Source organism: Clupea harengus, chromosome 10 (assembly GCF_900700415.2).
Source record: "Clupea harengus chromosome 10, Ch_v2.0.2, whole genome shotgun sequence".
NCBI classification, from domain to species: domain Eukaryota; kingdom Metazoa; phylum Chordata; class Actinopteri; order Clupeiformes; family Clupeidae; genus Clupea; species Clupea harengus.
Genome location: NC_045161.1, coordinates 13,835,895 through 13,849,858, shown reverse-complemented (window position 1 = coordinate 13,849,858; position 13,964 = coordinate 13,835,895). Strand labels below are relative to the sequence as shown.

General features: G+C 39.7%; 2 protein-coding genes across 3 annotated transcripts in view; both read right to left on the bottom strand.

The window, feature by feature from the left end:
• Positions 1-2,346, bottom strand: part of cfhl1 (complement factor H like 1) — a 31,228-nt gene extending 28,882 nt beyond the window's left edge. Inside the window, exons 1-5 of the mRNA XM_031575461.2 lie at positions 2,132-2,346; positions 1,833-2,015; positions 1,609-1,714; positions 1,033-1,109; positions 335-529 (exon numbers count right to left, since the gene is read on the bottom strand). Of these exons, the coding sequence (XP_031431321.1) occupies positions 335-529; positions 1,033-1,109; positions 1,609-1,714; positions 1,833-2,015; positions 2,132-2,201 (631 nt within the window). The 5' untranslated portion in view covers positions 2,202-2,346. The remainder of the gene's footprint in view (positions 1-334; positions 530-1,032; positions 1,110-1,608; positions 1,715-1,832; positions 2,016-2,131) is intronic.
• An 8,753-nt stretch (positions 2,347-11,099) lies between these two features.
• LOC105910689 (coagulation factor XIII B chain-like) overlaps positions 11,100-13,964 on the bottom strand; it is a 56,047-nt gene continuing 53,182 nt past the window's right edge. For both annotated transcript variants that reach the window (XM_031575458.2, XM_031575459.2), the window contains exons 19-20: positions 12,702-12,887; positions 11,100-11,397 (exon numbers count right to left, since the gene is read on the bottom strand). In XM_031575458.2, the coding sequence (XP_031431318.1) occupies positions 11,381-11,397; positions 12,702-12,887 (203 nt within the window). In that variant the 3' untranslated portion in view covers positions 11,100-11,380. The remainder of the gene's footprint in view (positions 11,398-12,701; positions 12,888-13,964) is intronic.

Sequence of the window (13,964 nt, the reverse complement as noted above, 5' to 3'; positions counted from 1 at the left end):
ATTCTAAACAAACTTTACACTGCCGAACAGTGACTGTTGACAAATAATCCCTAACGCATTTCTGGAAAGTTCTGCTCCACTGTCCATTTTCCAAACAGGATACCACTTGCACTTCCTTAAAGACCATGTTTGAATGAATACAAGTGAAATGTAGTTTTGTTCCGTATGCCCAGTGGGTAGGCCTCTTACACAAACACTGGTATGGATTTCTTCACGTGCACAAGTAATTGCTATGAATAAGTGATGTACAGGGTACATTGGTTCTCAAGCGCTTTTCCTCAGTCCTTTTCTTTTCTTTGTGATAGTTATCTTTCAATGAGACAGTGGTCATTACCTTCACATCTGGGAAACGGCGCACTCCATTCTCCACTAGATGTGCAAGTCACCTCCCTCTCCCCTCTTATGCTCATCCCGTCTTGGGCACATGTGAAGTGGAGTGTCTCTCCATATTTACCAGGTTCTCCATTAGCTGAATCTCCTCTGCTCATGGTGACACTGGAGTCAGTTTCCCCCAACTCACAGGTGAGAACTGAGAGATTACAGCAAACAAGCAAACAGCTTGAGTCCTCCTGGAAGACTCTAATTACAGCTATAAGTCAGGATAGAACATATATGCACTATTCAGGCTTGTACACTCTTCAGGCTTGTACACTCTTCAGGCTTGTAGAGTGTTCAGGCTTGTACACTGTTCAGGCTTGTGCAGTGTTCAGACTTGTACAGTGTTCAGGCTTGCTTGTCTATTCATTTATCTATTCAAATTAGGCACAACTGTCTGATTAAAGCTAAATCACTACCTTAAATTTACTTACGCACTTCATGACAGCATGGTGTAGTACAGAATCAAACTGAATTTTGTACAACAAGGTAAACAACCTAGATCATGGTTAAAAGTATACCTTTCATTGCTGTCTCCAGAAAACTGCCATTGCAATTGATGGAAGTGCTTATCTGCCGCTCTACAGGTCTATATATATTATCTCCATTCCTTACCTTGACATTTAGGTCAGACATAAATATCGAATCTTCACTTACCTTCACAAACTGGTAAACTGTTGCTCCATCCATCAAGCATACACACTCTTCTGTCAAATTGACTCATCATTTGGTAGCTAAATCAAGATCAACAAGTGTAAACTTGAGCATTTACTGGTCTGTTCTGAACAGTATAGTATAGAATGTATAAATAATAATAATTTTGTATGTTGGTATTTGATCATTGTGATTGGATGTTGATATCCGATGATGGGAAACGAAAAGCAGTGACTCTCTTAAGTGTGGAAGACATTGAGATTTGTTCCATTAAAACATGTTCCTAAGTATATCCATTTCCTTCCAGCTCGTTTCTTTAAAGAGTGAGACATCCATCAGTAAACAAACCCAAGACATAGTTTACATAAGGGTTCTGTTCATTGTCATATTTTTATTAGAAAATATGGGTTTAGGGTTTAGGTTAAGTTAATGAAAGCACAGATACTTAGTTAAACCCTACATGCTACCCTACACTTACAGTGAGTAAGATGTGGATACATTTGGCAGATTGTTCAAAATGGACGCAACATCAGCACTTTCCTTTGACATGAAAAAAAGATTTGGAGAAACAAGACTCACCCCTTGTCGCAGGTGTACTTGATCACTGTTCCAAACACTAGGTCAGTTCCTTCAACTAAGTCGTAACTCCCATATTGCATGTCTTCTGGTAGTTCACATGGTTTAGCTGTAAACAATCATGTCAAAAAGAAAGTACAGCAGATATTACACGTTTCAAAGACCATAGACACGTATAGGCAGACACATTCTGGAAGGTCGATGGAGAAGCAACCATGTTTACTCACGAAGGCACTTCCCCCTGCGGACTCTTTCCCATTTGGTCCTGGAGCAAGAGTACACGATTCGTCCTGCCGGCACATAACCTAATACACACGAGAAGGGCAGCAGGCTGCCATCGGTGTAGTTGGGCTTCCTGTACTCCTCAGACACCTCTGCATTGCTCACCACTGGGAATGGCTCAGTGCACACTGTCAAAGCCACAAGAAGGATGGCTCAATCAGTCTAAGGCGTCTGCTTCACAGCACAGTCTTACAGACATTCTGTAGTGACTGACTGACAGACAGAGCTGAATAAATCTCCTTACCTCCATTTCGGTCTATCTGTGAGGTGGCGACACACAGAAGACTGCAGAACAGCAATAAAGTTGTTTTCATTGTGACATGTAACGCATCAAGTAATGAATGCCATGGACTTGTTTGTAGGCAGGTTAATATTTGCTGATGGCCAGCCTCTTCTATGACTCAGTAATCCCTCGTCCAGTGTTTATCAGGTCAGTGGGGTGCAGGACCTCTTGCAACACCCTCCAGAACAGTCAAATGTTTGCCACTGTGTGACATCATCATTTCTATATCACCACTTATGAAGCATTTGGGAACATAAGACGCCGGTTCATTAAGGTTAGAGTACACGTGTTTTAAGTTTTAAAATCAAGGAAATTGAAAATAGTAAAACATTAATCATTACATGATTAAATGGTGATGAACTCCTTAATTATATTAACAATTATATATTAATTGTAGTAAATAAAAAAATTGTATTAAATAAAAAGATGAGTTTAAAACATGTGTATATGTAATAACTGTCAGGGAAGTATATGTATGTATTGTATGTATGTATGCTTAACGGGTGGTTGTACTTCTATACTCCTACTGACTCTGTCGATCATTGGCCTCAAATCAATTAGAACCTACGTTTTTTCCAGTTAATCATAAAACCCAAAGCTGGGGCGCACATCCCAGAAATTGAATTGGGCAACTAGCATTGTGAAATGATTAACCATCATCTAGTGGTTGGTAAATGTTGCTTAAATGAAATGCACCAAATGCATTTCAGTAAATTGTAGTATTACTGTTAAAATAGAAAGTTAGAAAAGTCTGTCATATGGGGTGCCAGTTTGTTTTTAAAGAGGCGAGTCAAGGCAGGATGTTAACCTTGTAGAGGATAAATGTAGTGACAAAAATATTTTGATGTGTAGTAAAGTTTTTCGTTCAGGAAATATTTTGTGCATGTGTGAAAAAGTTTTGCACTCAGATATAATTTGCTCATGTTAAAAGTTTTTTGACAGAAACACAAATTTCACACTGTAATTTCACAGTGACACTGAAATTACAAGCTTACAAGAACTCAATTCACGAGTACTAATTCTGGCACTGTTTTTACACCTGAGATGACTAGCCAATCAGCACGTTGCTTACTGACTACCCAATCAGCACATTTCCCATTGACTAGCCAATAGATTACCGGAGGGGTCGTGTCATTGATACAAACTAGAAGCGTCCTATGGTACACCGAAGATATATGGCTAGCAAGCTAGCGGTCTTAAAGTGAAGGTGCATCTGAACGTTACTAACGCCCACGCAAAGCCACAAAGCAAGGGGGTATTTGCCCAAGCTGATTAAAGAATCAATTCCTAATCGCAGCACCAATCAAATAAAGCCCTAGTCAAAGTTGTTAATGACCAAAATATTGCATCTGATAAGGGATGTTTCAATACTAGTCCTTCTAGATCTTAGCACTGCTTTCGACATTATAGACCATCATATGCTACTACAGAGACTTGGGTACCATGTAGGCATCAAAGATCATGCACACCTGGCTCAGGTCTTACCTCTCTGACCGTCGCCAGTTAGTAATGGAGCGTGATGGTGCTGTGGTTAGGGTCACCGCTTTGTAAGTGGTTGACCCAGGTTCGCTGGTCCTGATCTGTGCAGGTTGTCTTTATGTTGCTTTGGATAAAAGCGTCTGCTAAATTCCTGACCTTTCCCATAATGAATCATCTCGTCATACAAAGGTAAATTATAGTCTCCCAAGGCTCTGTATTTGGACCCCTACTCTTCTCTTTGTTCATGACACTTTTAGGCCCTGCAATAAGGAAGCATGGCATCAAATTTTATTCCTGTGCTCATGATACTCAACTTCCATGAACGTCCATGAAGCCAGATTAAATAATATCACTAATTAAGACTGACACCTGCCTTAAAGATGTTATAGTCTGGATGACAAACAACTTCTTGCTTCTGAACTCAGACAAAACAGAAGTTATGGTTGTAGGCCCTAAACATTTGGGAGGCCAACTTGTACTTCATGGCCTCTCACTGTCAACCAATCCAAGTGTTAAGGATCTTGGTGTAATGATCTATCAGGACATTTATCTCAACACTCACCTTAAACATATCTCGAAAACATCCTTCTTTCCCCGGCGTAATATTGCCAAAGTCAAGAAAGTCCTTCCATGATGCAGAAAAACGAATCCATGCATTTGGCACTACAACAATTGACTACTGCAATGCTTTACTGTCCGGATGCAGTAACAGAGCCTCCAGCTGATACAAAGCTGTCAAAAGTAGAATTTACTTCAAAATGCTCCTCCTCACATGCTAAGCCTTGAGTGGCTTAGCTCTGGACTACCTGTTTTGGGATTTACAACTGCCATACTGCCCATCAAGAACCATTCGATCTCAAAATGCAGGCCTTCTCATAATTCTAAGAGTGTCAAATATTACAATAGAGCCTGAAGTCCGGTGGCTTTCACGTGGTAAGGTGCTCACCCGACTTTTTGAACTGCGTGACGAAGTCAGGATATTTTTTGTGGACTCCCGGTTTGAATTGTCAGATCAATTCTGTGACTTCAAGTGGCTTTGTAAGTTGGCGTATTTGGCCGACATTTTCGGGTACTCAATGGACTCAAACTATCCCTCCAAGGAAAAGCAGTGACCATGTTTCATGTCCACAGTAAGATAGAAGCCACAATAAGGAAGCTCGAGCTATGGGACAGAAGAGTAGTTCAGAACAACTATGAGTCCTTTGACATTCTGTGTGAATTTCTCAATAAAGACGAGAGGCAGATCCCGACCTCCGTGGAAGGTGCCATCAGAGAGCACCTGCAAACTCTGAGGAGGCAGCTCCTGGAATACTTCCCTGTGCTCAGCGAGCAACACATCTGGATACAGAATCCATTTGGCCCCATAATGAGGATGCCATCGCAGGTCTCAGTTCCAGGGAGGAGGACAGCCTTGTGGAGTTATCTTGTGATACTGCTTTGAAACTGATCTTCACACGGAAACATTTGGCACATTTCTGGATGCATGTTTACTCGGAATATACTGATCTGTCTAACAAGGCATTAATGTTTCTGATGCCTTTTGCTACCACTTATCTGTGTGAAAATGGATTTTCAGCACTTGTGGCTTTAAAGACAAAGTACAGGAATAAACTCGATATTGGGCCTGATCTCCGCCTAAAGCTGACGTCGATTCAGCCAGACATCAAGACTTTGACAGCTGCTATGCAGCAACATCACCCTTCTCGTGAGGTAAGTTGTAGGTGACGCAATGCACTATTGGCACTTAATTTCTTACGTTTGTTTCTTTACAAATTGTTATGTGGATGGATTATTAATTTGCACTGCATTGCTGTAGGCCCACATTCACATTGAATTGTTCAGTTTATATTAGGTGTTGCAACCCTGGACGTAATTGTGTGTTCTGTGTTTGTTTCGTATCTGCTGTGTGTGTGTGTGTGTGTGTGTGTGTGTGTGTGTGTGTGTGTGTGAGTGTGTGTGTGCGTGTAGGTGTGTCACTCTCGTCTCCCTGACAATAAAAACAATAAGGCTCTCGCTCAAAACTGCGACTCTTGTCCGCCTGTCCTTATTCAACAAAAGAAGAAGATTTTCAAATTGGGCCGCGGCATTCTTGAGTTTGGGAACCGCTGCTTCATAATAATCTTTCTTCCTCTAGATGAGAAGCGGACACCCTCTCTACTTTTAGTTTACACTTATAACTTTCCTCTTTATTACTCCCCATAGTGCGAAATGGTGTGTGGAGGTCCAGCACTCATTGCAGATCCTCTGGTGGAAAGGGCTGCCTTTGCTGTTGTCTCTATCGGCCTGCCAGACGTAGTTGGCATAGTCAGCTTTAGACCATCCTCAAGGTGGTGCTGGACCAGCATGCAGTATCCCTTAGTTATGCTGCCATAAGCCGCCCTTTCTGCCTACGTGTGCCTATATGATTTGCACACTACGAGGGCAGTTATGTGCTTTGGGCATCTCTTATGTCAGTATCATTCATGTGTATTCTGCCCTTGATTGCAGCCTAGCGCTTCAGAGGCCTGCAGAAGTCAAGCACCACTACATGGCAAAACACCATATTGCCTTTAAGTCGGTGGTATAAATTATTATACAATGTAACATGTAAATCATGTTATATCATTTTGATATTGGTGTGTCTTTTTTAAACTACAGTAACATTTCTTGCATCCCTATACTGTTAAACAGAAGAAAAAAGTTTGACTAGGTGTTGTGAACAAACCTGGTAAATAATTATTTCAATTAGAATGAAACAGAAATATCAATTTAAATGAGTATAAATCCAAACCAAAATGCCTGCTTTGCATTTGCTTGTGGTCCTGAGAGAGTGGGAAAGATGGAGAACAGCTCGCCAAGCACAAAGGAAACAGTCATGAGTATTCCAACCTTGTTTGGATATACTGGGGCTAACTGACGCACAGTGCATCCAGTGATTTCATCTTGACCGTGAAGCCATCATCCACCTGTGCATATTCCTGCACAGACGGCTTTCCTACCAGTCCTCAAAACCACCAGTGCTCTGTTCTTGCATCTTGATCGTTCTTGGATCTTCGTCATTTTAGAGGGTGGCTGGTGATGTGGTGAACATGTCTCAGTCGTGTTTGACACGGTTTGTTAATTAAATGCTGTACTACATCAATTAATTCATGAAATGTCCTGAAACACATGTCCAAAAGAATAGAAGGAAATTCCTATCTGGTTGCCGGTTTCCCAGATGATGCAGGGGCCATTGATTACACTCATGTTGCAATCAGAGCTCCTCCTGCTAACAAAAACAGGTACAGGAGCCGAAAAAGCATGCGCAGCATCACCATGCAAGTTGTGTGTGATCCTTACATGTGCATTTTGAGTGTCAAAATTCCCAGGCTCAGCCCATGACTCATTTATTTTGGCTTCTCATTATGGCAAAGGATGGCAGAACTTGATTATGAGGACGGCTGGCAATCAATGCCAACAACCTCATTTGAGAAGCTATTTTCAGCCATTTGTACGGATCCTAATCGTTCTTGTACACAGGAGACAGAGTATATCCTTTTCTGCTGTGGCTGATGACCCCATACTCCAACCCCACCAACGAAAACTGAGAGCGGTATAGTCATGTGCATGCAGTCACTAAAAACACATTTTGAAAAGTTGTTTATGGTGCCTGGTCGAATCAGTTGGCTGCATGTTATTAAGCCCTGAGATGGTGTGCTGTGTTTCTGTTGTGTGCTGCATGCTCCACAATATGGCATCAGAGAGGAAATTCTCCAGCTGTATCTGACAACCAGCCCATAGAGAACATGCTAGTGGCTGAAGAACACCCACCAAAGGGAAGTGCATTCAAGTGTGCCAAATGTTTGTTGACAAGCATTTTATTCAACAACATCAATTACAATGCAGTAGTTAACACTAGATAACATAAGACAAATAACAAGACATTTTATTTGTGAGCATGAACTGAACTTAGAGTGGCATCTGCTGTTGGTGCTCCCTTTCTTCTCTCTTCTCTGCCAGTCTCTCCTCTTTCATTTGTATCAAGCGCCGATATTCTGTTGCTGGGTCATCTGGGTGTTGCTCTGCAGACTCACGTTCCACGGACTCCTCAGCAGGCTATCTGCATTTCACTCTTCTCAGATGGAACACTCTGAACAGCAGTGTATGGCCTACCCACCGCTGGTCTGCTCTGGAGATGAGGACACTGCCTGGCTTGGTCCTCTCACTGCATACAATGGCAAAAATATACAATAAACATTTGAATAAACCAAACAACGCATGTTTTGTTGCCGTTTTTTATAATTATTTAGGCTACTGTTCAATTTGAAAATAAATTCCTTAGGAACTGCCAGGTATTACCTCGACAGGTGTAGATGCACGTAGACTGTGGAGAGACTGGATGTCACTTGCTCTTCCACTGACATCAGATTTACAGGAGATGATGATTGCCCACATAGGTAGTGGTTGTACACCTCTGACTTCTAGAGCAGTGGTCCCCAACCACCGGGCCGCGGCCCGGTACCGGTCCGTGAGGCATTTCCTACCGGGCCGCAAAGAAAGAATAAATAATTTATATAATTTCCGTTGTATTAATTATTAGAGTCTGAAAGGTGTTTTATTTTGAAAAACGATCGGATTTTCCCCGACGTAACATTCGCCTGTGCCTCTTGACACGTCAAGACGCTTGTCTCGGTCACGTGATACGTTACTCAAAAAATAAACCAGCAAACTAGCGAAAATTAGTAAGAAACAAACGTCCTTGGAGAGCTTCTTTGCGAAGGGGAAAAGGCCTGAAGAGACGTGTGCACCATCCACAGACTCCACAGCAACGCGAAATCAACTTCAGACTGATCAAAATCATGTCAAAGCGGACCTAACTTCACCAGTGCAGAGGTGGAGGTATACTGTTGCAGAATGTAGATGTGTCCATTCTATTCCAATATGGCTATATCCACGCGATTGAGTTTAATGCTTATTTATTTATTCAGTTATATTTGCAGTGTTCGTGTAGTGCTTTTTTAGAACATTACGATGCCTCTTAGAATCATGAATTTAAATATGAAACGTAATTGTTAATGATTAAAATATTCTCCTATTTTTTATTTTTAAATAATAATTATTTAAGGATGACTGTAGAATTGACATGAACGCAATCGCCACGGTTTCTCACAAATTAAGCCCTTAAGAACTTTTTTTCTCCGTCTGTGACATTGCGCGCCCCCCGCCCCCCACTTTGAGAACCACTGCTTTATAGGATAAAGTACAAGTCAGTACAATGGTGAGTTGTATTTTTCATGCACTTAACATTCGTTTTTATGCCGGTCGCGTTATTTTATTTTTGCTGTATTTATCTGCCGGTCCGTGAAAATAATGCCTACATTAAACCGGTCCGTGGTGCAAAAAAGGTTGGGGACCCCTGTTCTAGAGAGCTCCTCTTCACTGAAATTGGGTTCACACAATTTACCCGGCTTCACCACCATTGCCTATATTTTCCATTCACAAATGTGAGTAGTTTATACTTGAACTATTACTGCATAGCTGAAACGGGTAAGAAGAGTTTTGGACAAAAGCGTCTGCTAAATGACTAAATGTAAGAGTAGTTATTGTTTTGCATCTGAATTGGAAAGCAAAACATTCTAATAAATTCCCCCTTTGACAAGACTATAGGCCTACACCTTGGTACCTTTGAACCAAATGAGCTAAGGAAAAGAAGAATGCTATGTATGACACATTTTATACGCTTAATAAATGGCAAATGGCAAACATTTTATTTGATAGGAAATGATGGGGGCATGTTCAGTAGCCCTCATAGAAATCCACTGTATGAATTAGTGAGACTGGACCAATGTAAACAACACATTGCATAGTGGACCTTTAATGTAAAAACTGGTACATAGTGGAGCTTTAATTTAAAACCCAGCAATGAGCGTTGGTACAAGTATACCTTTTATCTCACACCCAAGTTGTTGTTGACCAAAACAGTAATGTAATAAAAACAGCTCAGATTAGCTCAGAAGTAATTTAGCCTACATTACATTGAAATGGTAGTCAACTACAGTATATCCAAAGTGTTGATCAGAAATAGAAGGAATCGAGTGCATCTAGCTTACGGAGTAAACCAGAAGCATTTTTCAGAGAAAGTTGTTAAACTTTCTAATTTAAAGTATGTTACATATCAACATGAATCTGCTACACCCTCTAAACTTACTGTAAAGCTAGCTCTTCTGAATATCAGAAGAAACTTAGAGGTCTTATGTCAAAACATGATTTACAAAAACTCACTCATGCCTTTATCTCCAACAGGGTTGAGCACTGCAATGATCTTTTTACAGGCCTTCCTAAAAAGACCATCAAACAGCTTCAGCTTGTACAAAAACCATATTACTCCAATACCTGTTTATAAGTCACTAAATGGGACAGGACCAAATTCCCTGTTAAATATGTTTCAGCAGTACACACCTGCGCAACCTCTCAAATCTCTGGAGGAAAATCTATTGGTAAAACCTGCTGTCTGAAATGAACATGCTGAAGCAGCTTTTAGCTGCTATGCTGCTTATCTCTGGAACCAACTTCCTAGCCAATTTCAAATCTAGATCAAATATAAACGGTTCTCAGATGTTTTCTGTTAACTGATCAAATGCACTCTATTCATTTACTTCTTAAATTATTTAATTTAGTTTTTTAACTTCTTCTTAAATGTTGTATATTTCTATACTTTTAATGTAGTTTCTTTTCGTTAAATGATTGAAATGCACTCTGGATTTTTTTTATTTATTCCATTTCTTTTTGTTCTTTAGAACTGTTGTTATAATGCACTTTAATTCTAGGAGTAGACTTTTAGTCATTCCAGACAGGAAAGTGACGTTTCTTGCTTACAGCTGTAAGGCTCTAAGTTGCAGTCCCAGAATCTTTGGATTGTAAAACACAGATGACCTTTTAGATACAATTACTTTACAGTAATTAGATGTGGGGCAATTGATTATGTCTCTAAATCATGCCAGAGGTGCATTGTGTTTTAAGAGTTGTCATTATCCAACGTCACACAACACAGAATATAGTTATCATCTTGCTGACTCCGCAGCGGGAGAAAAAATTACGGGGCACTGGCGGACCACCAGTGGTCCGCGGACCACACTTTGAGAACGACTGATTTAAATGGAAGTTTGTAGATTATCATGTGATTTTTCACCTTCAGTTTTTTGGCTGACTCAGAAGGACTGAGAAGCACAAATTAAGCAAATGAAATGATAACAAATGAAGCTGGCATCTATCCACCCCCTCAGGACCAAGCAAAAATAAGGTTGACGCGTCTTACCACACTTACATGACAATTACATGTCCTAAATCAGCATATACATAGTAGGCCAATTAAGAGTGAAATGTTGTTTAACTGTGAAGATGAACCCCAAACAGAAAGACACTTTCCTGAACCGTTATGCTAAGGCCTAAGACCAAGACATTTAAAATAGTTTTTAAAGATCAGTCACACAAAGATGATTTAAGACTCTTTATAACAAAGCATAGGATAGAATCCGTTACATCAATATAATCTAGAATTAATACAGAATGTGTTTGTTATTCTATCCCTGTCTGTAGGTTTTACAGTTACGCACCATTATTATATTCCTTAAACAGAGACATTCAAGGGAAATTCATGTTATCGTCAACACAGTTCTGTACCATGTTAAAATTATTATTTTTCTTCTTCCCTGCTCTGCAGACAGTTTGACATAACATTGAACATCTTTAGATTCTGCAAATGCGATGTTCTTCTCATCCAGCTCTTGGTTCTGTAAGAAACCACAGTAGACATCAATGCTCTTTGAAACAGTTTCAAAAACAGTTTCATTTTTCACAATATAAGTAATTCATCATGTTACAAACTCAATATGGAGAAACCCCTACATTTAGAACATATATATTGTGCAATTGCCATCCGATGAATACATTCCCAAATGTTCCACTAACTTCCCTATTATAGAACTTATTATTTCTGAAAATTTGACAAATAAGCATGTTGAACTGCACCTGTAACCTTTGAAGCTATTATCATTTCTAAAATATATTTATTTGTGAATCTGTGAGGGGAAGGACATTTTGTATGTTTTGTAATGGTATAGCAATGGGCTTAATTTCAACTGTAGTCTCCAGGATTGTTTGTACAACAAACAATGTGAGCTCTTCATTGGGTGTGTCAGGTTAATTAATATAAGTCGGTTGAAGTCCAGCAGGGAGTGGAGCACCAAAGACCCCAGGATATCAGTACCCCTGCTAAAGCATAAGGTGGGCCCAGCACACTTGCACAGAATGGTGGGCATCATGTAGCTGTTGAACAGCAAGTACAAACCAATCAGACTAAGAAGAAAGAAACCAAAGGGGAGATGGCCAGGGGTCTCTGAAGTCAAGCAATGGAATTGCATACATTTTGATTTTAAAGGAATTTTGGAAGGATTGAAGGGTACAGTGGGGAATAAATTGAAAGATATTGAGTTTGTCAGAAAGCTAGGAAGGTGAAGTCAGGTCAAGCTAAGTCAAGACGATAAGGTTGTGAAATAGAAAGGCTGATTCAAGAAATGAGGCAGCTGAAGAAGCAATGGAAACAGGCAGATTATGAACAGAGAGAAGGTATTAGCATACTGCAGACAGAGGTAAAGAGTAAACTCGCTACATTAATAAGGGCGGAAAGAACAACAAGCTAGGATTACATTCTATAAGGATCCACTTTAGGCATGTGAAGTCATACACAAACACACAAGAAACAAAATGCTGCAAACACACTATGTAACACTTAACACCAAAAACGCTCTGTGTAACACTTAACACCAAGAAAGCTCTGTGTAACACCTCAGTCTACCTTTGAGATGAATAAACATTTCTACCTTTCATAAGCAAACTTTACCTGTGCTGCTACTCTCATACTGACCTTTCTTCTGACAGCAATTTGATCATGTTAAATGGCACATGGGTAGCTTAACAACCTAACAATGTGAACAGTCTACAAACAAAACAGCAACTTACATGGCTACATGTTCAACATTTCTACATTGTACAACCGCAATCCAGGCACATGCATAGTTAGGATAAATGTACTTACCACAGCTGAATGGAAGACAATGCCATTTTCCATTACGACATGTCTTCTTACCACTTTCACCCACCAGAATGTAGCCATCCTGGCACTGGAACTTCACCATATCATCGTGTTTGTAGTATTGCTTTGAGGTACCATCTACATCTGAGAATTCTACCTCAGGTGGTGGACCACAAAAACCTGGAGGTACTATTTTAAAGTAACAGAAATTAAAGAAGGCATTAAGTTATCTTACATTCTCAAAAAAAAAAATTGCTAAATTTAATAATTATTTGTAATATGATACCTTTTCTCAGATTTTTGGAAAGTGGGAATTAGCAGAAGGTTTGAAACACAGAACTTTACAGTAACTGTAAAAACTACATGTGTTGACATTTTTAGCATATGTGCAGTTAACAAAAAACAAAATAGTGTTTCTGCCTTATTTGAGGAAAGAAAATATGTCAAAGTTTAACACTGATTCCTGATATGTCATTTTAAGTTAAGTTTGATCTAGTTATGGGTCTCCACTCATTATATCGATTGGAGTCTAATTCTATTAAAGTAATTCAATTTACTGGGCAGCATTTTTCACCATTGAGTCCCAGCCATGACAGCTAGTTGTACCAAGTAGCACACATAACAAATGAGCATTAGTTCGAACTTTATTCTTAGGCTTAGGTATTGCAGTCAATGCAGAGAAATGCACTGTATTGTTCTTTTAGCTTGTTCTTATTCATCTAACCGATTTTCTGCGAATAATTCAGCTCAAACTGCTTAAAGTAGTATAGTCCAAATTTCCCATGAAAATGGTGGAATCTTCGTGACTTCAACATTCTTTAACTCTACCTACCGATCTATCTCTGTCATTCTATCTGCCTATTTCTTTATTTTTGTCTTTAACTTTAATTCTATTACTTTTGAGATGAACGTAAAAATGTTTTATTACTCTATAATCTCTGTATAATTTACACTGTACAAGTCACATACTACAAAATATCTTCCCATCATCTGTTACTATTACATCTAACAGCATAACTAACTGCACAAATGGTAAAGGCAAAGTATTTAGCAGACGCTTTTATCCAAAGCAAGAACCATTGCACCACACCAACACAGTTTTATGACGAGCTGTGAGCAGAACTCTTTACAGTACTGCATTGCATCATAGCCTGTGTTCTTCTGAGGCGTTACTTACGTATAGGCTAGCCTACATAACAGCAAGCAATTTGCATTGGGAAAATCAAACACGTTGAGGAGTAGACAAGGTTGTTAAATGCAGTCAGA